General features: G+C 49.4%; 1 protein-coding gene across 1 annotated transcript in view; it reads right to left on the bottom strand.

Moving 5' to 3' along the window:
• LOC138285128 (carotenoid-cleaving dioxygenase, mitochondrial-like) overlaps positions 1-26,783 on the bottom strand; it is a 241,517-nt gene that overhangs the window by 78,702 nt on the left and 136,032 nt on the right. The window contains exon 4 of the mRNA XM_069224695.1: positions 2,351-2,466. Within this exon, the coding sequence (XP_069080796.1) occupies positions 2,351-2,466 (116 nt within the window). The remainder of the gene's footprint in view (positions 1-2,350; positions 2,467-26,783) is intronic.

Genomic DNA, 26,783 nt, shown 5'->3' on the forward strand with positions numbered 1-26,783 from the left:
TGTTTCCATTATTTCTTCAAGCTCATTAAGTTGGTATTGATAGGGAGCTTTGGCTTGAGTCATGGAAATGGTAAAATGGATGATGTAGTGGTCAGTTCATGTGAGGTGGAACGATAGCTGATCCAATTGCCGGAGGTGAAGATCACGTCTAATGTGTGTGCTTCATTGTGAGTAGGGTCCTTGATGAGTTGGGAAAGTCCTAAGTTGTTTAGACTCTCGAGGAGGTTGGTGGAGCTGTGTTCAGAGGGGTCTTCCAGAAGGAGGGGTACTCAGGAAGAAGAAGTTCTTTGAGTTGATGCTGAGGGGGCGATGAAGTCATAGAAGAGGTTGCAGAAGTTGCCTCGTGGACCAGATAGTCTATAGGTTGGGGTGCCCTTCACACTGGTGGTGTTGTTCGCTTGCAGACTGAAATGCAAGTGTTCCAATATTGGGGTGTCTGGGTCAATCAAAGTTGTGCAATTGAAGGTTTCCTTGTAAATGATGGCGAGACTTCCATCAGCTTTTTGTGGCGATCCTGACAGGCGATGTTGTGTGCTGCTTTGATGGCCACAGCGATAGCAGGAGCTGAGGTGGGGTTAATGCAGATTTCATTTAGAAATAGGAGGTCCGGTGTGCTGTTGCTGAAGAGATCCCAGATCTCAAAAGCATATTTTTTTTAAAAGCAGGTGTTTAGGAGTATGTGTGTGAGGCTATACTGAGGTCCGTGTGTGGTTCTGGGTGGAGTGAGGTTGTGAGCAGGTGACGTGGGGGTCTGTGTGGGGTAGTGTGTAGTGCTGAGGTTTGTTGCAGGTGAAGTGGTAGTAGGAGCAGGAGAAAGGCCCTACCATGTTATGTGGTCCGGAGTGGTAACAGTGGGGGGATGTGGGGGGTCACTGCAGAGTAGCGGCAGATAGTGGTCCAACCAGGGGTCCTGATGCTGGGCACAGTCCAGGCACAAACGGGTGCAGCTGTCATTAAGTAGGTCCTGGGAGTGGGGAGTAGCATGGGGGAGGATTTAGGAGGAAGAAGCGTGAGAGCAGGAAAAGAACGGGGGAGGTGGTAGGAGTAAAAGCACGGGAACAGGGTCAAAGGTTGGGGGCTGGGGAAAATGTGAAGGATCAAGAAAAGAGGCATAGAAAAAAGAGGCAGACAGAAAAAGAGGCACATGCGCATGAGTGAGATGAAAGGCACAATGATGGAGCAAGTGATAAAAAGAGGCAAAGGAATAGAAACGAAAAAGAGGGAAACTAATGAGAAAAAAAGGGAAAACAGTTGGAATGAGAATGAAATAGAGGCAAAGTAATAGGAACGAGAGAGAAAAAAGTGGCAAAGTAAAGTCAAAAGGGTGTGAGAAAGAGACATAGGGGGTCATTCTAACATTGGCGGGCGGCGGAGGCCGCCCGCCAATGTTCCCCCGTCAAAATACCGCTCCGCGGTCACAAGACCGCTGAGGGTATTTTGAGATTTGCCCTGGGCTGGCGGGCGGCCGCCAAAAGGCCGCCCGCCAGCCCAGGGCAAATCGACCTTCCCACGAGGACGCCGGCTCCGAATGGGAAGGTGCGACGGGTGCAGTTGCACCCGTCGCGTATTTCAGTGTCTGCTTTGCAGACACTGAAATACTTTATGGGGCCCTCTTACGGGGGCCCCTGCAGTGCCCATGCCATTGGCATGGGCACTGCAGGGGCCCCCAGGGGCCCCGCGGCACCCCCTACCGCCATCCTGTTCCTGGCGGGAGACCCGCCAGGAACAGGATGGCGGTAGGGGGTGTCAGAATCCCCATGGCGGTGGAGCGCGCTCCGCCACCATGGAGGATTCACAAGGGCAGTGGTAAACCGGCGGGAGACCGCCGGTTTACCCTTTCTGGCCGCGGCTGAACCGCCGCGGTCATAATGCCCTTGGGAGCACCGCCAGCCTGTTGGCGGTGCTCCCGTGGTCGGTGACCCTGGCGGTCACCGGCCGCCAGGGTCAGAATGACCCCCATAGTACTGTAGAGGAGTAAGAGAGAAAAGCAGAAGGGACAGAGAGATGCGAAGGGCAAAGAGAAAGAGGAAATGGGTGTGAGAGAGAGGAGTGCACCCAGGCATGGAGAGCAGCCGCAGCAAAGCTGGGTTTGAAAGGGGCTTAGACTGGTCGTAGGACCACTCCAGGGAAAGTGGGGAGCTGGGGCCTATGCATGTGCATCAAATTATCTTTCACTGGCAGTGGTAATGGAAGAAAGTTGTTTGTAATGTGTGGGGGGTTTTCAATACCTCTCTTTTCAGCACTATCAGCATAGATAACATATAAATTCTATTTTGAAGCAACAGTATAATCAAATTAACATTAGCGTACATTTTCAGTTTGGTGATCACAACCAGTGATTATTTAATACCTTATCTTTGGTTTCCAGTGTATTAGGATCCACTTTAAACATAAAGTTAGTTTCAGTGCTAACATAGTAGTCGCCTTTGTAAGAAGTGTAATTTATATTGGCATTGTCTGTGGCTTCTGAAATAAATGAAAATCGCATTTACAGTTCAGCCTTCTGCTCGAAAGACACAAGTTCACAAATACAAAAAGACCAAAATAGCTAACTACCTATCGAATCAAATTGCTAGGCAGATATAGTGTATAAATCTCAATTTCAGTTTTGAGAAACCATTCTCTGTTGGAAGAGTTTATCAAAAAACAAGTTCTACGTTTTGTGAAGTAGGCATTTGCAATATGGTAGTTCTAAATAATCACTGTATTGTGAATGCCTTAAATTGAAGTATAGAGTAAAGCACCATATTGATATTTTGATATTTTCATTAAAATGTAATACCAGGAACTTTTATTCGCACTTGAAAAAAACAAAATGCCCAAATAAATGAAAAGACGTAAAAAATGTTCAAGAAACCTGTGTTGTTCATTTCACCACAGAACATGGTAGGGATTGCAAAAGTATATATTTGGCCATATAATGGAGCAAAACCCAAATCAGATATATTAGGTTTATTGCACGATTAATAAAATCATAACACAAATACAAAAAAAATACAAAATGCAACAATTGATTTACCAAACCTAGCAATCGTACAAAATTTAAAAGGCATAGTTAATTAGGTAAGCCTATTCAGTCTAAAAACCATTCCAGTCAAGATTTGATATACACACATTTATACCAAAACACAATGATTAATAAGAAATAACAGCTGTTGATCTTAGAACTCTGCTAAACAGTGTTAAACTGCTTGTGCTCACTTTCTAAAACATGGTAAAATTGGCTTACACCTGATTGGCATATTTTATTTACTTGGAAGTCCACGGTAAAGCGGTATACCATATACCCAGGGCTGGTAAATTAAATGCTACTAGTGACCCTGCAGCATTTATTGTGCCTCCCACTTTTGTAGCCCTCTAAAATTTGTCTGTAGCCTGTGTGCAGTTTTAAACTGACAATTCGACCTGGCAAAATAAACTCCTTGACAGGCCTGAAACTCCATTTTTAATACATAAAATTTACCCCTAACCAGTCCACAGGGCAAGATGCAGTATATTTAAAAAGTTGGACTTGTACATTCAAGAGACAAGTTCTTTGTCAGCGGGGGAGGTCTTGATTTTGCCCGCACTACACCTCCCAGAATCGCCTGGAGCAGGGACAGCTGCACATACAGAGCAAGCGCCATGAGGCGAATAACTAGGGCACTTGGACCTGCAGCGCAGGACGCGCCCGGGCTCGGCCAGGGCGAAAACCAGGCAAAAAGCGGGCCCATCTTTGCCCAGAAGAGGCAGGGCTGCGCTATCCCCCTAACGGCTGACCCAGCCTTGGTTCCTGCAGTAAGAAGTGACCAATACTGTTAACTTAACTCTATTTATCATTGTTTGAGCTGGGTGGAAGCGACTTTGGGTGGGGGCTGTGTCTTGTGCCATTCAAACTACTGGGGAACAACACCTTGCATGGCTTTCTACAAAAGGCCACTGGAGTTCTTGGAAGGGAATTTGAGTCTGCTGAGAGGCAGCTCTCCCCCTTTGCTCCCTTGTGGGCTCCCTCTGTTCCACTTATGACTCCACCTATGCCCCAGTAATCTCTGTCACCAATGCACCAGGACACTGTATTGGGCTCCCCTGAGGAGGTGTTGGTCACAAATCCATTGGCTCCATCCATGGCTGAATCTTCATTAGAAGAGAATTGCCCAGAAATCAGTCAGCCTGGAAATAAAGTGGATACTAGAGAAAAAGCATTGAAAAACCCTCAGAGTAAATAATGCACGTAACACAGTAGCTACAAGACTTGGAATTGATGGAAGAGGGGCTGAGGCGGTATTAGGGGGCATGAATGGCCTCTCAGCGGAGTTGCTTGTGGAGGAGATTAGGAAGAGACTGAAACCAGTCATAAAGCATCTATCATCCATCAAGGAGACTTTGGGGGAAGTTGTCTAACTACCTTCCCACTGGCCACTGTCTCCGCCCAGACCAAACTCGGAGGCAGGGTCGGCCGGGGTTCTTCCCCATTCCGGCAGGAACTTAGTTAGCTTGGTGTCGCATAGTAAGGTTAATCAGCTTATTCTTGGATCTGCTGCTGAGTCACATGGTGCCATGCTTACTGCGATAACTCCGGAGCAGCCACAGCAGAGCAGTATTGATCATTCCAAGTTTGGTGGGGCCGGGGAGATCCCAGGGAGTAGTGGTGGTTGGGAGCTTGCTAACTGCCAAGAAGTAAAGTTCAACAAGGAGGAAAGGAACAGTAACAAGGGGTCTAAAGTGCTCCACCTTCCCCTGAGGCTAGCACCTTAGTGGCAGTGATCGCAAATGTCCTTAGCCTTCGCCCAAATATTTCTGAACATTTCAGTGAATTGAAGAATAAGGTTTTATAATGGTTGCATTCCAATGCGAATTTTCCCTTTCCCCTGGTGTCAACTATAATAATGGTGAGGAGGGTGGCATGAGTGGGGTTGTTACCTAAACAATGTGAGGGGGGCTGTATTATGATTAATTTTAACTTTACCTTCACCTTGGTTGTTAACCAGGTTTTTTTTAATTGTTGCAAAGTTGGCCCAATGTATATGGGTGCTTCTTTGTACTGGCTTGCAGATTTCTATCCCTGTCCTGGTCTTATTTCTTCATTGGTTTGGCAGCGCGGTTTTAGTGAACATTTTTCTTCCAATGGTCAAGGATGTGCACTGCTCTACCATAGAAATATTTGGAGGGGAGATCCTTCCTCACTGGCTGATGTGATTTGACTTACAAGGCAAGAGAACAAGGGCTTTTGGGATCCCCCTGCAAATGTTCTCCTCTCTGTGAAAGGAGTGGTGGCAGTGGACCTATTCAAGCCAGAAGATGCAAGTTCTTTGGCTTTGAACCAACAATTCCCCCCACGGTATCTAAATCAAATGGATATGAGAGGGATAAGTGGCCAAAATTCCACAGATATATCCCTAGTAGGACATCTTGCCATTTCCAAGGACCTAGTAACAATTATAAATTGTAATATAGTAGGACTAGGGACCAAGCTCAACAATCCGGTTTGGGAGGGACTTCATAGACCAGCGCAAGATCTGCATTTTCCAGGGAACATGGGCCTTGGAGCCTAGGTAAAGATCGGGTTTTTAAAGTTTTTGGATTCCTGCTCGTTGGGACAACGCCTCCTCCTCAGGCACTGCTGGCTGCTTTGCTCCACTAAACTTTACCTTCTCAGATATTTTTCTTCAAAAAGTCTGAAGGTAAGCGGAGACTGGGCCCAATCTACTTTGTGTATCCGAACTGCGCTCCATCACAGTCAGTGATAACATTCTACTTTGTTCCGGTCTCGTGACTAGATGTCCGCAGTTTGTGCTTTGATCTTTTAGATTACTTTTCACTTTAAACTTAATTCATAATTTCAATTCTACTGGCTGGATTTTTGTTGTTTTGTGACAAATAATTTATTAAAATGTACTCTATTTTTCTAAATTAGTGTGGGATTTTTCTTGTGTTGTATTTTCACTTTGTTACTGTTTAAGTAAATAAACAAATAAACACTTAAAAAATTGCCTCTAAATTAAGCCTAACTGCTTTTGTGTCAAGCTGAGAGTTAATCACAGGTGAATTTTGTGAATTTATATGGTTCACCCTGACAAGGATTGTTTCACCCCCCTCAACAACAAACCAATTTCTCACCCTTGTCTATAGCTATATATTTATATACATATTAGCTTTGTGCCTTTTACTGACTGCTAAAAAGAGGTCTACTACTCTGAGAACAAACATTTGGAATGTCACAGTTAAAATGCTACCTAATTGCTTCCTTACAGTTCTGAATACAATCTTTTGAAAATAAGAGCCTAGACCAAAACCGACATTCACTTTCGGTTTCATTACAGATAAGAGGAAGTTTTCAATGGCGCTTAAAGATAATGCAGTTATATTGCACTTCTTCACAAGTAAAGTGCATTATTTTAAATACTAGTATTGTAATCTGAAGACATCTTAGGCATGTTATTTTTTGATTCATGACATAGCCTTTTGCTTCTTTAATTAACATTGCTGCTGTCTAATCTCATGAAAGGAAATTATATAAAGAGACCATCTGTTTTTTCACAAAATCACTGTAATCTAGGATTCTTTACTTTATTGCTAGTTGATCAGAAATAAATGGCTTAAATTGCATCAGAGATTAATATTTAGCCAAAGGTCAAAATGTTCCTGCAACATGGGCTCAGATATTTTGTCCAGGAGTTAAGGGCTGCAGTTTGAGGTATAATTTCATACTATCCTCTCTAAGGAGCTCTGGTGAGCTGAACAGAGATTGCAGCAGCATTGTGTAAGATACCATATTGGCTAAATGTTGTCTCTCCAGAACAAATTTCAATCTGAGGTGGACCTGATTGGTAAAATATAGAAGGTTAAAGTCTTTCTGTAAAGTTGCACCGAGCCAAGGAAGAAATGTTGTCATAAATACTTTGAAAAAGGATTGAGCTGAGGCACTTTCCAGTCTACTATACTGTCTACAGAGAGCACAAGTAAGGAATGAACACCTCAATTACAACTTTGTTAGGTGATATCCTGAAGTCCTCAGATCTGATAGCCATATTACTAAGTAATTATAAGTGAAAGTGGAATTTAGTATGTCACTGCTGATCATCCAGGTACCACAAAAATTACATTTCCGAGCCAATACTAAAAGCTTTAGTACACTGGTGTTTAATGGCAACTTGTTAGCTATCTTCTATGCATCAAGCATATTTATGGTTCAATTTAGACCAATACACATGCAGTCTATTACTGCAGTCACATCTACATTTTATATTAACAGTAGGTATTTGTCAGCAATTTTGAGTGAAAGTTTTAGTCTTACGAGCCAAGGGCCCAAATCTGGGGTGTTGAGGTTAAAAGGTAGGGGTGCTAAAATGCCAATTTTGCCTTTCACAAAATTACATGTAATTTTACATAATTTTCCCAACATGTCACATAATTATGTAAATGAAAATGACTTGAATTTCAAACACCCCTTGAGGAAAGGTTTACAGAGGTCCATCCTCTGATTTATCCAACTACAACTTACAATATTGACAGCAATCCTATTGGGGGTCTTGGTGTTTTATGTATGTCTGCCTTTATACTGTGCAAGGGTATGCCAATTCATGCTCTCTACACCAAAAACAAAACAGGTTTTAGGCATTGTTGTGAAATAATCTGTTAGTATGGGATCATTCCAGGTGGTAGTCCCTGTGAGGATGGTGGTGTTAGAGGCACATGGTTTCAATGATCTCAATCCCGCCATTCTTACCCTTCTTGCAGCATTAACAACCATACCCATTTTACAAAGGTGATTTTTGTTCAAATTGGAAGGGGTAGCTTAGAAACAGTAATCTGAATAGCGTGCCTGTCCTCCTTTCTCAAAGGGTTTGAACCATGTGGCAAGGTGGACCGGGTCAAATAAATGTAGCCAGGTCACCTCTAGAGACATGTTGATATGTGGATCTGTCTGAGATCAGGTGGTGTGTTCATAAAGGTTTGGATCGCACCCAGTGGCAAGGTCAGCTATGTACCACACTAGAAGGGTCATAGTTGTCCCTGTTGACTAAGTGTATAGTCCTCCACACAACTGGAGGAGAGGCAGAGAACCGCTCCCTGACTGACGCCTGGGCTTTACCTCCATTTTGGTAACAACTTTGTCTGCACTTCCAGTCCGGCACCTGTTTGCAGCCCTGTTTGGTGAAGTGTGACTCTGCTGATCCGAAGTCCATCTGAAGGCGAGTGGCACCTACTTTCCCGGCACCAGTCTGATCCCAGCCAATGTGAGTTGTGTCCAGCACTCACCACAAGGGGAAGTGTGGGCTGCACTGCGGCTTGTGCTACAGTTAAAAAGGGTGGTGCAATGGCAAGCCTGCCCACTGGAGGGGGGTACGACTGTATTTCTAACTCTACAATTTTCACAGAGCATGGACGTTGAGGTTGCAACTCTGCTGCATCGCCTCATGACTGAGTGGAGGGAGTTTTCTTCTTTTCTCTAGAGGCAGCAGAACACTGTCAATAAACAGACAAGAAGTTAAAGGGCATTGACGAGGTGCTCAGTCCATGCAATTACAGGGAGCAGTCTGTGGTGTATCAACATCAAACACCGGAAAGTGTACAGAGGGTCCCAGGAACAAGAGATCACAACAGTACATTGCAGAGGTGAGTGCGAGAACTATGTCCACAAGACTTGACGAGCAAGATGCTCACCATCTCAGTGACTCAACCATTTTTACTCCTGGTCACTCTCTGCACCAGCTCCCATGTGAAAACTAAGAGCAGAGAGGATGGAGATATATTTTGCTCCTATGGCAGTGGAAGGTAACAGGAAGAGCTCTCTGGTACTGCATCTGGTAGGTGGAGAGCTATATAAACTGTACATTGCCAGAACCAGGACCCCGTTCTCACATGCCACCATCACTACACCCCTCACAAACCACTTCAAACTAATTGTTACCCAGGACTACGAGAGGTTTCTCTTTCTGGTAGGCATGGCAAGAAAAAGAAGAATCTGTAGACACTTTCTATACCCGCATTAAAGGAATGGTGAGTGTCTGTTCTTTTCAGGACAGAATGGAGGAAAGAAAGAAAGAACATTGGTCAGCCATAGACCCTGTGGCTATTGCGGGGCCCATCTAACCAAGAAAGTGCTCAGCTAGAGGAAAAAAGTGTGGCAGTGTGGAAATATGAACCAGTTTGCAAGAGTTTGCCCATCTAACCTCAACCCCAAGCCAATGACAGTGAAGAAGGGAAATGTGGTCATCAGCTCTCACAGCATGGCTGAGCAGGTGCACATGGATGATGTTAAGGAAGAATATATGGTCCTTACAGTGCCAAAGCTCTCACCTGAAATGAAAAGAAGTGATTGTGACAATCAAGTCATCACCATCATCAGTAACAAAAGCGTCCAATAACATGATAGCCAGGAAAACCTACAAGACACTGCCCCCCACCCGGCCCTCAAATCGGTGAAAGTCAGGGTATACGCCTATGGACGTCCTGAAACCCTGCCACTGGCTGGTCTGGTAGAGAACATCACTCACAATGAAATTACCATTCTTGCTAAAATCTATGACACCCAAGGTTGGGCAAAAGTGCTGCTGAGCTGCCACAGAGTGGGGAATCTCTATCTGGTGCAATCTGCCTTCCAGGTGCACATTAATAAACGGACAGCATACTTGAGAATTTCAGGAACTATTCCAGGAAATATGGTGTCTAAATGAAAACTGCTAAAAGTTACATATTGACCACTCCATGCAGAGTTTTGCCTTGTGGCACTGAGGTGTGACATTGCACCTCCACCCAAAGGTTGAGGCTGAACTAAAGAAATTCGAGAAGATGGACATCATTGGGAAGATGGATGGACCCACCTCGCGAGTGACTCCAATTGTCATGTCTTAAAAAAAAACAGCAAGGCAAGTGAGACTGTTTGTTGACTTGCGCCTTCCAAATCTTGCGATCAAGAGAGAAAGACACCTCACTCCCATAGTTGATGACACTGTGAGTGAGTTGATTTGGGCTGGCTGGTTCTCAGATCTCCAGTTGGGGTATCACATCCCATGTTAGACTTGAAGTCGCAATATGGAACCGCTTTCTCAAAGCACTGCCAAAGTTAGTGACATCAAGTTAGCTCCATCTCTCTAACAGCTGTTATAGAAGTGTAGAACTTCTCTGAGATGGTTAACTATTTCAGAATTTTCATTATAGACTTGACATCCCAAACCACTCCACTATAATACCTTCAGCCAAGATGCTGGATGCTACCACAGGCAATGAGTACATTCAAATGGCAGTAGCAGCAGTAAAGACAGAGAACCAAGTCATACTGAAGTACCATTTTTCACATAAGACAAGAGTAGCCCAGTGTTAAGACATGGCATCCTTAAGGTGGTCTTACCCTAGACTTTTTGTCTTTAATCTCCGGCTTGTTTTTGCTGTATCTTTTTGTTGGCCTTAGGATTCTGAACACTTTACCACTGCTAACCAGTGCTAAAGTGCATGCGTTTCTCTCCTAAACATGGTAACATTGGTATATCCCCAACTGACATTTTTGATTTACTTATAAGTCCTCTGTAAAGTGGTACACATTATGTCCAGGGCCTGTAAATTAAATGCTACTAGCGGGCTTACAGCACTAATTGTGCCACCCATTTAAGTAGCCCTGTGAACATATCTCAGGCCTGCCACTGCACCCTCTGTGTGTGCAGTTCCACTGCCACTTCAACTTGACATTTAAAACCTCTTGCCAAGCCTTAAACTCCCCTTTTATCACATATGTCACCACTAAGTAGGTCCTTATTAGCCCACAGCCAGGGCGCTGCTTAAGTAAAAGGCAGGACATGTATGTTTAAGATTTACATGTCCTAGTTTTGAAAAACTCCCAAAGTTATTTTTCACTACTATGAGGCCTACTCCTCTCATAGGCCAGAACTGGGAATTTCTTATCATTTCTTTAAAGTTGTAATTCCTGATCAGGAAGGGGTAGATACATCATGTTTTATAGCACTGGAATGGTAATGATAAATCCTCTTTACCGGTAAAGTCAGATTTACCTTTACTATTTTAGAAATGCCACTTTTAGAAAGTGCATTTGTCACCCTAAGTGGGCCGGGTTTGCCCAGTTCCCCATGCCACTGGAGTCAAACTAACCTGAATGATGAGGGGTGATACCCAAAACTGGTCCCAGGATGGGGACCTGGCCTGGCAGTTCAGACTGGACTGATCTGCATATGGCTGGGTCCAAACTGGAATGGCATGGGAAGCAAAAAAATGATGGATTTAGGCCTGGATCTCCATACTGGGTGTGAATGTTTGACATTGTTCAGCATTCTGTCCATCATTTGTTCTTTTTGCATTTGTTGCCCTAAGTGGGAGGGGTATGCCCAGACGTGGGTCCTGTACTCCCCATGCCACTGGAGTCAATCTAGCCTGGCTGATGAAGGATGATACCCTGAACCCGGTCCCAGGATGCTTGTTTTCATTTCAGGAATGATCTGGCCTGGCAGTTCTGGCTGTACTGTTCCCATGGAGAGCAGGGTCAAGACAGATTTGCATGTGGCTGGGTCCAAACTGGAATGGCATGGGTAGCAAAAAAACAATGGATTCAGGTCCATATCCTTGGGTGTGAATATTTGACATTGATCAGCATTCTGTCCATCACTTATTCTTTTTGCATTTGTTGTCCTAAGTGGGACAGGTATGCCTAGACAGCTGTGGGTCCCGTGCTCCCCATGCCACTGGAGTCACGCTAGCCTAGCTGATGAGGCGTGATAACCTGTAAACGGTCCCAGGATGCTTGTTTCCAGTCCAGGGAGGACCTGGCCTGGCAGTTCGGGCTGTGCTGTTCCCCTGGGGAACAGGGTCACGACTGATTTGTATATGGCTGGGTCCAAAGTTGAATGGCATGGGTAGCAAAAAATGATAAATTTTGGGGCGTGGCCTGGTGTCCCGCAAGATGGCCACTACACTGTGAGGCACTGTCTGGCGGGGGACTTCATCAGCGTTTTTCTCCTTGAAAACCGGCCTTCCGCCTCATAATTCTTCCTGAGTGCTGCTGGGGAAGGGTTGGGGAGGCTGTGGGCCGCGGTGAGGTCCTGGATAGGTGACGGGGGCCACACTGGCCTGTCCGGCCCTGCTGGGTGGGCCCTGACTTGGGGCATGGTGCACGCGGGCCTCGGCAGCTCCCGCTACTTTGGCTGGCGGGGTCGGAGCTGGTGAGTGGTGTGGGGAGCGACCCATTCTGCCGACGCCCTGGTGGTTTGCTCCTGCGGGGCCCGGTCAGCGGCTTGGTCGGGCCATGGGCTCCCACGGGAGCATTAGCCTGTGGCTGGTCTGAGGGCTGGTGCCTCCTGTCGTCCCCGTGTTTTGGAGGACTCCGGTGAGCTGTTGGTGCCCTGTAGCCGGGGGGGGGGTGCCCTTGGAGATGCCCATGGAGTGGTGCTATCCCCCCCCTTTTCCTGGGGGGGTGCCCGGTGATCCTGGGCCTGGCTGTAAGGAAATGGCTCCCTGTTGCAGTTACCCCCCACTTTTTGCCTGATACTGGAAGTAGCAGTTGCACCCGTCGCGATTTTCAGTGTCTGCATGGCAGACACTGAAAATCTTGGTGGGGCCCTGTTACGGGGGCCCCTGCAGTGCCCATGCCATTGGCATGGGCACTGCAGGGGCCCCCAGGGGCCCCACGACACCCCTTACCGCCATCCTGTTCCTGGCGGCCAAAACCGCCAGGAACAGGATGGCGGTAAGGGGGTCGGAATCCCCATGGTGGCGCAGCAAGCTGCGCCGCCGTGGAGGATTCCCCAGGGCAGCGGGAAACTGGCAGTACACTGCCGGTTTCCCGTTTCTGACCGCGGCTGTCCCGCCGCGGTCAGAATGCCCAGGGATGCACCGCCAGCCTGTTGGCGGTGCATCCGCGGTCCCCGGCCCTGGCGGATTTTACCGCCAGGGTCGGAATGACCCCCTATGTGTTTTGGGCACCACTTTGACCTCTGCACCTGACTGGCCCTGAGCTGCTGGTGTGGTAACTTTGGGGTTGCCCTGAACCCCCAACGGTGGGCTACCTTGGACCCAACTTTGAACCCTGTAAGTGCTTTACTTACCTGTGAACCTAACAAATACTTACCTCCCCCAGGAACTGTCGATTTTTGCAGTGTGTCCATTTTTAAAATACCTTATTGCCATTTTTGCCAAAACTGTACATGCTATTGTGATGATTCAAAGTTTCTAAGATACCTGAGTGAAATACCTTTCATTTAAAGTATTGTTTGTAAATCTTGCACCTGTGGTTCTTAAAATAAACTAAGAAAAGTTACTTTTCTATATAAAAACCTATTGGCCTGGAATTGTCTTTGAGTGTGTGTTCCTCATTTATTGCCTGTGCGTGTACAACAAATGCTTAACACTACCCTCTGATAAGCCTACTGCTCGACCACACTACCACAAAATAGAGCATTTGAATTATCTCTTTTTGCCACTATCTGACCTCTAAGGGAAACCCTTGGACTCTGTGCATGCTATTTCTTACTTTGAAATAGTACATACAGAGTCAACTTCCTACACTGGCCTCTTGGGTCATTATGGGGCCCTGCTACTGGTGACCTGCGGGGCCTGATCGGTTGCAGGGTTTGAGCAGTGTGGCCCCGTGGGTGGGACTGTTGCTGCTGTGGGCCGCTGGGCTGGACTTCTGAGGCTGCAGCCTGCTGTGCGGTGGCCGATGTGGACCTAGTCCTGGTGCCTGCCGCCCCCCTCCCTCCTTCTTTGCCGTGGTGTGAGCAACGGGCGGGGGTGAGTGCCCGCGAGGAGCTTCTGTCCTTTGGTGGCCCTACTTATCTGGTGACTGCTACAGGTGCGGAGTGGTAGGCGTCTCTTTGGCTGCCTGCCTGGTCGTCTGGCCTCGAGGATGGGGAAAGCGGACCAGAGGCAGCCTAAGCTCACTTTTGATGATGGGAAAAAGAAGAGCGGCCAGGCCAGCCAGCCGGCAGGTGACCTGCCGTTTGAGGAAGAGGCCTCTGCGTCCTCCGTGAAGTCTATGTTCTTAGACCTAAAGCACAGCCTGGCCAGCATTGAGGACAAGTTCGACCATTTAACTGAGCAAATAGATTGTTTAAAGGAATGGGTAGATGGTCATGACGCCTGCTTTGAGGAGCTAGAATCACGCACCTCGGATCTGGAGGACAATCGCCGCGGAGACGGGGAACAGTTGCTGCGCATGGAGCGCGTGCTGGAGGTGATCTGGAATAAAAATAAGAACCTTGAAGCCCGCTCCCGCCGTAATAACATCTGCATTTTGGGCCTTTCCGGAGTCGACGGCCATGGGGCACATGGAGGACTATGTTGAGACCATGCTTTCTGCGTTATTCCCCGGCGAGCTCTCCCGGGTGTTGGTGGTGGAGGGGGCCCACAGATCTCTGGGGCCGCGGCCTCCGCCGGGGGCTCCGGCGCGCTCTATTATTGTATGCTTACTGAACTACAGAGATAGGGATACCATACTTAGACTGTTCAGACAGCGTCGTCCTGTGATCAACAATAATACTGAACGGAATATCTTACCGTTCTACACTCCATGGGTGCAGGCGGCCCATAAGGCTTTCTTGCCGTCCAAACGCACTCTGAGCCAGACCATGCCAAATACTCCCTCATTTATCCTTTGAAACTACGAGTGCCGCATAAGGGCAAGCTGCACTTTTTCACTGACCCGAAACTGGCTGTTAAATACACGAATTCTGTCCCCAAAAAGGCGATGCTGGAGTGCTCGCGAGCTGCTGGCGGAAAGGGTGATGCTCTCAGTGACAATGACTGAATTCATTCTACTGTTTGGGGTCCCCGTGGCCCTGTCCGGTGTCTTGAAGCCTGCGGATTTGTTGTTAATCTAAATGTTGATGCAGTCTGTTCTACTATACATCTTACATTGTGAGTCCCCTTGCCCACCAATCCCATTTGGCATGGTTCTCGGATAGCCTCGCTGATGCCCAATTGGATGAATCCATTCAAGCTGTTTATTATCATGTTGTGGGATATGTATTTGGGTTTGGGCGGAATTGTAGTACTGACCCAATTGGGGGGGGGGGGGGTCAACGTGGGTGGGGGTCTGTAATGTTTTGTACTTGGTTTACTCTCCTTGTCTTTTTCCTTTCTCTCCCGTTCCTTCCTCTCCATGCAGCCGATGCCTCAATTGAGATGGTATGGGGAGTTGTGTGTTTTGGTAGATTGCTGGGATGGTGCAAAAATGCATGACACCTGTACGCTGCCTCACTTGGAATGTTTGTGAGCTGAATGATGGGCGTAAGATGAGGTTGGTCTCTGCCTATATGCAGCGCCATGCGATAGACATCTGTATGCTGCAGGAGACTCACCTGGTGGAAGCCACCAAACACCGGGTGAAAGCTGGTTGGATTGGCGAGTGTCATGCTGCAATGTATTGGAGGTATGCACGGGGCCTGGTGATCCTGATCGAGAAGGGGCTGCAATGGCGTACTGACAAGGTGCTTGTGGACCCTAATGGTTGTTATGTCATGTTGGGAGGAACACTGCTAGATAGACCATGTAGGTTGGTGTCAATCTAGGGCCCAAATACTGATAACCCTGAATTTGGCAGCTGATTGGCTCACTGGGGTCTGCATCCCTGCTGTGGGGGGGTGGGGGGTGGGGAGTGGGGGGGACATCAACGTGGTACTGGATTTGGTGGCGGACTGTGCAAGCCAGGCTAGACCACAGCATGTGGCAGCTGCTAAGGCCCTGTCTTTTGTGATGGCCGAAGGTGCTTTGGTGGACCTATGGAGGGCAAAACACAGAACTGACAGGGAGGGTACCTGTGTCAATTATGTGCATGGCAGTTGATCCCGTGTAGATAGATGGCTCGGCACCAGGGATATAGAGTTCTGGACGCAGTCCATTGAGCATAAGGCCCGTAGCTTGTCGGACCATTCACCGGTCATGCTGGAGTTGCTTGTTCCTGGAGGCCCCGGTCATGCCTTTATCTGGAGGCTGCCCCATGGTGCGCTTAGGGATCAGGTTTTTAGGAAAGAGATCTGTGACGCCATCGTACACTACTTTACTGAGAATCAGGGATCCGTGACCTCTGCAGGCACCATGTGGGAGGCTTTTAAGGTAGTAATTCGCAGGCTCTGCCTTTCTAAACTGCACGGAGCGCTGAATGCGCTAAGACAGGACTTAGCAAATCTGGAGGCCCAGCTTGCTGACCTAGAAAAACTTTTGGTCTCTGACTGGTCTGGTGACCTTCTGGCTGAACTGAGAGAAAAGATGACACAGTATGAGGAGGCCGCTCTTCGCAAGGTTTGTTTTCTAGGGAAAGATGCTATGGCAAGGAGATATGGTGAGGGTGAAAGGGCCGACCGAATGCTGGCAGCAATGCTTCGTAAGCCATGGGCAAGTAATTATATTGTAGAGCTGACTGATTCGACTGGTGCAAGGCATACCAGCACTGAGAAGATCAGGCGACCCCTCACTGACTTCTATTCTGACCTGTATGCTGAGCACCCGGGGCTGAGATCTGCGGCTGCCACTGACTACTTTAAGGATATCAGCCTGCTGTGGTTTGAGAATTCACATAGGCAATATCTAGACGTTCCCTTCTCGGTGGACGATGTGATCCAGGCTATACAAAGTCTGCAGGGTGATAAGGCCCCTGGGCTGGATGGCCTGACGCCGTCCTTCTATAAGGGATATGCAGATATATTAGCGCTGCATCTCCTGGAGGTCTATGCGGAGGCGATTGAGAGCGGAGTTCTCCCAGCCTCGTTGCGGGAGGCTCTTAACGTGACTATTTTGAAGCCCGGGAAGGACCAGTGCTGTTGCGATTCATATCGGACCCTCTCATTAATAAACATAGATAATAAGATTCTGGCGAAACTTATTGCGGCCCGATTGCAGCCCTTGCTCCCTTCCTTGGTGCTGCCAGATCAGTCCGGCTTTGTGCCAGGGTGATCTACTTTGTATAATCTCCGCACCTACTTTGCAATATCTAGTATGATCTATCCTGATTACTCCACAGCAGCGGTGTTCCTTGATGCCACTAACGGCTTAGACTCTCTTGCATGGCCCTATATGTTCGCTTTCTTAGCTAGGGTAGGGTTGAGTCCTAGGTTCATTCAACTGATTCGCCTGCTGTAATCGCTGCGTACGCCCGGCTGAGAGTTAGTGGGACAATTTCTGACCCCTTTTCGATTGCTAGGGGCACTCGTCAGGGATGCCCACTCTCTCCACTGCTTTTTGCGGTTGCGATGGAACCGCTTGTGGCACGCCTGAGGCAGCACCATAACCACAGGGGATTGGTGTTTCAACAGCGTCCAATATTGATCTCTATGTATGCGGATGATGTCGCCTTATACGTTTGCGATCCGCAGCAGCACCTTGACACTCTGCTAGATGAGATAGTTTGCTTTGGGCAGATTTCTGGGATCACCATCAACTGGTCCAAGTCAGTGGTGCTACCCTTGTCCGAGGCTGGGGTGCAGTGCCCCTCTAGATATCCCCTCACCTGGGCTGATGGACCGGTGCGGTATTTAGGTATCTTGCTGAGTAGGGACATTAATACGCTTCGGTCAGCAAATTATGGCAAAGCCATTGCGTGGTTGGAAGATAAGGTGGAGGTGTGGCGTTCGCTGCCGCTCTTGCTGATGGGCCACATAGTGATAGCGAAGATGGTTATTCTGCCCAAATTCCTGTATTTATTTATCAATCTACCTCTTGTCCTTACAATGAGCTTTCTGAAGCGGCTTAAGTCTGCGCTTGTGGCCCTTGCCTGGGCTGGTCATCAGCCCAGAATTTCATTGGATAAACTGACACTTCCGTTTCAACTGGGTGGTTTGGAGGCCCCTGATCTAGAACTTTATCATCACTACGCGCAGGCTCATTTTGCGCATTTTTGGCTGCACCCTATACGATACCTGCCACACTTGGCCCCGAGTGTGACCCGATAGGTTGTCGCAGGTGTTTGGTGGCCCGATCAGGCCCAGACCGTGGTGGGGGGGGGCAGAGGGGGGTGTTGATACTGTGGCTTGTATGGCGAGGGCCTGGACTGCGCTGTTGCGGAGCACTGCAGTGTGAGAGCCTTTTGCGCCTTCGATTCTGGTGCGAGATGTTGCAGACATGCCGTTGTGGGAGGACGTTCAAGACCGTGAGTTTTTTCGAGAGTCAAACTTAAATATCTTGGTTTTCGGATGGGATGTTTATCTCCTTGGAGGCTGCACCTGGTGATGTGCATGACACCGCACTGCACTGATTATTCTTTCTCAGAATTTGAGCCATGCTCCGCGTGCACTACACCCGCTTTCCTGTAATGCCCCTGTTGTGCAGAGTGTTGGAACTTATATATCAAATGCGATCCCTGCGCACACTTATCACGAGTCTATATGTTTGCATGCAGAACGTGGTGTTTGAGGCTGAGATTAAAGATAAAACCCACTGGGAGGTGGACATAGGCGAAACCATTCCTGATGATGTGTGGCGACGTTGCAGCGCACATATGAGAGAGCTGTCCCCTAACTATAGACTGCGCCTTAGATTGAAGAGTATGGGTATTCGAGCTGATGCACGTTGCAAGAGGTGTCTTGCTCCTGAGGCGGACTTCTTGCATCTCACGCGTGTTGTGCAGCACTGCGAGAATACTGGACGGAGGTGTTGCGGGCGACTGAGGAGATGACTGGACTCCTGTTGCCGCACACCCCTAAGCTTGCTCTTTTGGGATATGTCGAGGAGATCCCCCCGCGCACAGCAGGCTGGTGGGTCTAGTGCTGCTGCTGGCTAAGCGTAGGGTCGCGATGTGCTGGGGCGACGGCGGGCTCCCCGTTGCTTTGAATGGTTATAGGATGCTGCGTACTGTCAGGAACGACTAATGATATACTGGGAATGTATGCCTGAAGGTTCCCGACCAAGAGATAAATGGCCCCCCCTGCGATCCTTTTTGGTGTCCCGAGCATCGAACAACATATTGTTGCCCATCGCTTTCCACTGATTATGCAGTAGCTATGCCCCCCTTAAATGCCATTCAATTACTACTTGCATTTCTGTTGGTGGTTTGAAGGCTGCGGTGTTCCCTTGTCCCCTCCTTATTTCTTTTTCTTCTTCCTCATCTTGCTCTTTGTTCTTCCTCCTTTCCTCTTCCTCCCCTATTCCTTTCATTGTTTGCATCAGGATGTTCCAATGATGCTGTTCTGTTTGCACAGCGCTTTGCGGCGACATGCTGCCTTCTCCTTTACTTATACTTATGATTGTTCATGTGGCTCCAGTTGCGTCTTGTACTTTACGCTGACTATAATCTGTACTTGTTTACCTCAGAGCTTGGTTCTGTTTGGGCTCTGTTACCAATATATGCAAAAATAAATAAATAAATTAAAAATTTTTAAAAAAAGATACAATTATTGCCAGAATTCTGTACTGGGGGTGAATGTATGATATTGTACAACATTTCATCACTTGTTCTTTTTGCGTTTGTTGCCTTAAGTGCGACGGGTATGCCCAGAGTGGGTCCCATGCTACCCATGCCACTAGAGTCCAGTTAGCCTGGTTGATGAGGGGTGAAACCCCGAACCTAGTCCCAGGATGCTTGTTTCTAGTCCAGAGAGGACCTGGACTCGCAGTTCGGGCTGGACTGTTCCCATGGAGAATACAGTCAAAAGAGATTTGCATATGGCTGGGTCCAAACTGGAATGGCATGGGTAGCAAACAAACGATGGATTTAGGCCTGGATCTCTGTACTGGAGGTGAATGTTTTACATTGTTCAGCATTCCCTCCATCATTTGTTCTTTTTGCATTTTTCGCCCTAAGTGGGACAGGTATGTCCAGACGTGGGTCTTGTACTCCCCCATGCCACTGGAGTCAAGCTAGCTTGGCTGATGAGGGATGATGCCCTGAAACTGGTCCCAGGAAGCTTGTTTTCAGTCCAGGAAGGACCTTGCCTGGCAGTACGGGCTGGACTGTTCCCGTGGAAAGCATGGTCAAGACAGATTTGTGGATGGCTGGGTCCCAACTGGGATGGCATGGGTAGCAAAAAAAACTATGGATCCATGCCCATACCTCTGCAATGGGGGTGAATGTTTAACATTGTTCAGCTTTCCATCCATCACTTGTTTTTTTTGCATTTTCACTCATAAGTGGGACGGGTATGTCCAGAAGTGGGTCCCGTCCTCCCCATGCCACTGGCGTCAAGATAGCCTGGCTAATGAGATGTGATACCCCGAAACTGGTCCCAGGATGTTTGTTTCCAGCTCAGGGAGGACCTGGCTTGGCAGTTTGGGCTGGAGGGTTTCCACGGGGAGCAAAGTCAAGACTGATTTGCATATGGCTGGGTCCAAACTGGAATGATATGGCTAGCAAAAAAAACGATGGATTTAGGCCCACATCTCTGTACTGGGGTAAATGTTTGACAATGTTCAGCATTCCATTCATCTCTTGTTCTGTTTACATTTGTCACCCCAAGTGGGATGGGTATGCCCAGACAAGGGTCCCTTGGGGTGGGGTTTAACTGGGTCTGCTCTGGCTTGACATTACTCCTGCGAATTCTCCCTACGCTAGGTGCTATAAGGCATTGGTAATGGTGACGGTGGAGTGAGGGACGATGAAGATGCCCGCCATGGCCCAAACATCACTTCAACAGCACTGTCTGATCATGGCTGTCTACAGCTGCACTGGGGTTTGTGGATGCTGAGCCAGGGCCTTCCTGGCTTGGAGGAATGTGGAGATTGCGGGAGCCGCTGAAGGGCAGTTGTGGAGCCAGGAGCCCCCGGGCGACCGTTAAGCTCGAGAGAAGCTAGTGGTGAGAGAGACAGTGAACAGCAAGTGGTACCTCGAGTGGTGGTGCGACCATGTGGCTCTGAGGCCCGCGGAAGGAGTGCAGACCTGGCCAGGAGGTGAGGCTGCAGGACCGGGCCTGCTGAATGCTGGTGCTCCTAACCATTGACTGCTGCCTTACGGTGGGGTTTCTTCCCCTGTGCTGTTGGGTGCCCCCCTGCCCCAGGGCTGTTGCTGGTGCCGCGGGGGAGAGCCAGAAGAACCAACGCTAGCTGAGCCCATGGTGAGCCCCTGGGGAACTTGAGCCAGGAGATACAGCCTTCGCCTCCTCTCTGCATATTCCGCCTCGGAGCTGCCATGATTGCCTTCCCATGAATCACTCGCTGAGACCCCCCAACTTGGGATGTTGGTGTTGAGGCTCGGGTGCCCCCAAAAGCAGGTTAGCATACACCTAGGCAGCACGGGGGACGGTAACTGGCCCACACGCCTCCACCCAGCAGCGCTGCCACTTGTGGACCGGCAAGGCTCGCTGTGGCCCATTGGGGGACCTCCATCACTGATCTGGACCCCAACAGAGGACATCTTTGAAGGAAATACAAGCCATACCGGGGGGTGGTAACATTGTTGGCAAGCGGTCACCCTGCGGCTGCACAGACCTTTGTTTTACTCAACCAGCACTACATACCCCACAAAGGGGATACTCCAGTGTACTCCTATGCGTGCACGGTGAGCCCTGGTTCAGGAGGATGGACGGTACCTAAGGGACTTAACTACCGCATGAAGCAGTTCCATGAGTCACTCACCGGATGATAGCTAACTTTGGTGGCAAGGGGTTATCGTCCTCTATCGAGGTCAGAATGTTGCGTGACTGCACGGGGCAGTCTGTTCTCCCATGGACTAGGGCGCCCTTACATAGGAGACGAGGCTGGGAACCCCACAACTCACCGATGTCCGCCATGGGCAAACCGAAGACAAAAACCTAGGGCCCGCGTCTGATGAACATGGATACGCAACTGGTCACCGCGGACAGGGACTCCGCCGGGGACTCCCAACCGGCCTCACTGCAGTGTACAATGGACAAGATACTGGGGGACATTGAGGACTTCAAAACAGCGCTCCAGCGCGTAACAGATTAAGGCCCTCATTACAACAGTGGCGGTAAATGCCGCTTACCGCCATGCAGAAGACCGCCAACACACCGCTGCGGCGGCGGAATTCCGCTACAGCTATCACGACCCACAGCTCGGAATCCACCATAATACAGACACTCACACAAGTCCGCCACACCAAAGGTCAGTGATAAACTGGCAAAAACAAAACCTCGACCGTCATGCCAACAGGAATACGCCCACACTATCACGACCCACGAATCCATGCGGTGGTCTTTCAACCGCGGTATTCCATTGGCGGTACATACCGCCGCGCTCAAAATACACACACATTTACAAAACACAACCACATCAGACAATTCAAAATACACACACCTGATACACATACACACACCACTCCCACACACCCAATCCAATATAAAACACACACCCACATCACCCACAAACCCTTACTATCAAAAATTCCGAAAGAAGGCCAGAGAGAGACACCACCAGAAACAACACTAGCATCCACAGACACACAACATCATCACTCACCCACGCACCTCAAACAACACACAACACACAACACATCCCCTCACACATCACAACACACACCACCTCACACATCACCCACACCACATCATGACACCACAACGACACCCCAGGTTCTCTGAGGAGGAGCTCAGGGTCATGGTGGAGGAAATCGTCCAGGTAGAGCCACAGCTATTCGGATCACAGGTGCAGCACACCTCCATTGCTAGGAAGATGGAGCTATGGCGCAGAATCGTCGACAGGGTCAACGCAGTGGGACAGCATCCAAGAACTAGGGATGACATCAGGAAGAGGTGGAACGACCTACGGGGGAAGGTACGTTCGTGGTCTAAAGACACCAGATTGCAGTACAGAGGACTGGCGGTGGACCCCCATCTCCTCCCCCACAACTAACAACATGGGAGGAGCAAGTCTTGGCAATACTGCATCCTGAGGGCCTTGCAGGATTAGCAGGAGGAATGGACTCTGGTAAGTCAACTCTTAACTGTTATATCCCCCACCCCACCTGCATGCCATCACATACCACCACCCTCACCCGCATCACTACAACACCTCACATATGTCCCACTATCACAACCCACCCATCCCAACACCAAGCCCTGCATGCAACACCAAAGCAGGGACACCCATCACCAAAGCATGTCCACTACAGATACCCACACAGACCCCAAACCAAATATCACACAAGGACCTTGACAATAATGCAAGCACTGCAGTACAGGGTCACTCACCCATTGCACACGATGGCACACACAGATGCAATGATCATGCCTTTACACCCCTGCAGGACCCCTACCCAACGTCACCGGACAGGAGGTTTCAGACATATCCAGTCCCCCCACAGAAGAGGCCCACAGTGATGACAGCATCTCTGCACAACTGGATCAAGATGACCAGCCCGGCCCATCTGGGACCTCAGGACAGTAGGTTCCCCTGACACTGGCACAAGCCACCACAGAGCCTCCCCCCTCAGAAAACACCAGCACAGCACCCACCCAGTGGGCCCATCCATCTGTCCCCAGGACACGTCAAGCAGCAGTGTGTCCACCACTACAGGGAACCCAGGCACACCCACCATCCCAAGAAAATCAGGGACCTGGGGGCAGTGACAGTGGGCACACGGTTCAGGGGACAGAGGAACAGGAAAACAGGGTAACTGGGAGGACAGCTGTGTGACAGGGGGAGGACAGGCCCAGGAAATCCACTCTCCACAAGGCCCTCTTCAACATCATGGGAGCGTACCATCATTCCCAGGAGACGATGGCAACGGTACTGGCCAACTTTCAGGAGACCCAGCGGCTGCAGGAGGAACACTATCTGGGGATCAGGGAGGAACTGAAGTCCATTAACACCACCCTGGACACCATTGTAGGGGTGCTGAAGGACCTTGTCAACACCAGGAGGGACACTGTGGCACAACAAGGGGCCCCTGACACTAGCCTGGATGATGAACCGCCCTCCACCTCCGCCGGCGCTAGTGGACAGGAGGCACAGGAACACGACACCAGCATCCCACCCCCTGCAGATGGAGGGCCACCCCGCAAACGGTCCCTGAGATCCAGGAACAAGACAGACAACATTGCCAAGACCCCGCCAGAAAATGAGACCCCCCTGAATGTCACCCTTCTGTCCCACTTTGTCACCCTGTCCCTCCATCAACTGCCCTTGCTCCACTTCCTATGCCCCTTTGGACAATGCACCTGTGAAACAAATAGACTCGACTCTGCCATGGACATTCCTCCACCATCACCCCTGCCCATTTTACACCCCCCTCCACTTATTTGCACAGAAATAAACACACATCAAGCACAAATCAATCTGGAGTCAGTCTGTGCTTTCACTAATGTGTAATTGCAATAACTATGGAATATAGCAATGTCAATTTAATTGTCCACATACAGATGAAACACAGCAGTAGGTCTTGAGGAAATATAGCAGAGGGCACAAAGTGGGACCCACATCTGTTAAATGGAAAGTCAAAGTGACAAGTCAGGGTCCATACACTGGGTGAAAATGACAGACTTCTGAAAGCTCAAACAATAGTATGAGATGTGTGAGGCAGTGACATCTTCTTACCTGTGTCTCCCTGGAAGTATTGCTGGATAACGTTGTTTCTGTTGTCGATATCCTCTTCTTCTGCCTCCTCTTCTTCACTGTCCACAGGCTCCACAGCTGCCACAAGACCTCCAGCTGGCCCATCCTCCTGCAGAAAAGGCACCTGTCGTCGCAAAGCCAGGTTGTGCAGCATACAGCAGGCCACGATGATCTGGCACACCTTCTTTGGTGAGTAGTAGAGAGAACCACCTGTCATATGGAGGCACAGGAACCTGGCCTTCAGGAGGCCGAAGGTCCGTTCGATCACCCTCCTAGTTCGCCCATGTGACTCATTGTAGCGTTCCTCTGCCCTTGGCCTGAGATTTCTCACTGGGGTCAGTAGCCATGACAGGTTGGGGTACCCAGGGTCACCTGCAAATTTCGAGGGACAACTGTTAAGACAACCCCACACCCAGACGCCTACTAACACTGTATAGGGTCCTTGTCCTCACCTATTATCCTCACACGGTGCCTCTGGAGTTGCCCCATCACATAAGGGATGCTGCTATTCCTCAGAATGTAAGCGTTATGCACTGAGCCAGGATATTTGGCATTCACATGGGAGATGTACTGGTCGGCCAAACTCACCATCTGCACATTCATCCAATGATAGCTTTTCCGGTTTCTGTACCCCTGTTCACTCCTGCGTGGGGGTACCAATGCCACATGTGTCTCATCAATGGCCCCTATGATGTTGGGGATATGTCCCAGGGCATAGAAGTCACCTTTCACTGTAGGCAAATCCTCACTGCACATGTGTTTCAGCAGGGCAGACAACACTCTAGACAGCACGTTAGAGAACATTGGCTGGGACATCCCTGATGCAATAGCCACTGTTGTTTGAAAAGACCCACTTGCCAGGAAATGGAGTACTGACAGGACCTGCACTAGAGGGGGTATCCATGTGGGATGGCGGATAGCTGACATCAGGTCTGGCACCAACTGGGCACACAGTTCATGGATTGTTGCACGATCAAGTCTGTAGGTGACTATTACGTGTCTCTCTTCCATTGTCGACAGGTCCACCAGCGGTCTGTACACCGGAGGATGCCGCCATCTTATCACCTGCCCCAGCGGATGAGAACAGCGAGCAGAGAGTCAGCCTACACTGAGGTATCACAAAATGTCATTTTCACAGATTTATTAATCCGCAATGTGCCTGTTACTGTGTGTATGCGAGGCCTAGATAGGTGTGACGCGGTTATTATTAATGCCATGTGGCCCCCTGAAATGGCGGCTGCCTGACCTGTACGGTGTGACAAGGGGATATGAGGTAACTGCGCTGGCATTGTACACCGTCGCGGTAGGCGGTCGAAGACCGCTGCGCAATCCTGCAGTGGTTAACATTGGACCCTATGGGTCCGAGGATCCAATGACTATGTACGCCGGCGGTGATGGTACGCACCGCCGCGGACGTGACCGCCATTTTCTGTCTGTTCACTCACTTGATACCAGACCTTCAACAGGAGAGGACCTACATTGCAAGTGCTGCTCTGACCTCAGTCTGGAATGGACAATGGCTCATGTGTCTGGGGAAAGGGCCCCTGCCTTCACTTCAGAGGAGTTGGAGAAATTAGTGCATGGGGTCCTCCCCCAGTACACACAACTGTACAGTCCTCCAGACAAACAGGTGAGTACACTGTGACCATGCTGCATAGGCAATGCCTGTTTGGAGTGGTGTGGATGGAAGATACATTGGGGGGGGACTGAGGCCTGCATGAGCGGACGGTGAGTGTATGTGCGTCAGGGCAAGGGTGGGAACGTGGGCCAATGAGTAGGACGGTCCGGAAGAGTAAAGATCTTTCTTTTCCCCTGTACTATTCCTCTAGGTCAGCCCCCACCAGAAGAAGGATATTTGGCGTGCCATCACCAAGGACGTCCGGACCCTGGGGGTCCACCACAGACGGAGCACCCACTGCTGTAAAAGATGGGAGGACATTGGCCGCTGGAGCAAGAAGACGGCAGAGGCCCAGCTGGGGATGGCCTCCCAACGTGGGAAGGGTGCCCGTCGCACCATGAACCCCCTGATGTTCCGGATCCTGGCAGTGGCATATCCGGAGCTGGATGGGCGCTTGAGGGCATCACAGCAGCCACAAGGGGGTGAGTACTGTCACATTCATCTGACTCTGCGCGCATTACGAGGTGTCTGGGTGGGGGAGGTGCGCAGTGGGTTCCCCTAGTCCAGGGCGAGCTTGGTAGGCAAGGTCCCTTGAGAGGCAGGTTCAGTGGAACCCCAACCCCACTAGTGGTTAGACCAATCTACACCTAGTCAGGCTCCTGTGACTTCCATGTGTGCAGCATTCGAGCTTAGGCCTTGTACCCCATGGGCATGTGAATAATCTAGGAACAATAAGTGCATGGCGTTGTGC

This window comes from Pleurodeles waltl, chromosome 3_1 (genome assembly GCF_031143425.1).
Source record: "Pleurodeles waltl isolate 20211129_DDA chromosome 3_1, aPleWal1.hap1.20221129, whole genome shotgun sequence".
Classification (NCBI taxonomy): Eukaryota; Metazoa; Chordata; class Amphibia; order Caudata; family Salamandridae; genus Pleurodeles; species Pleurodeles waltl.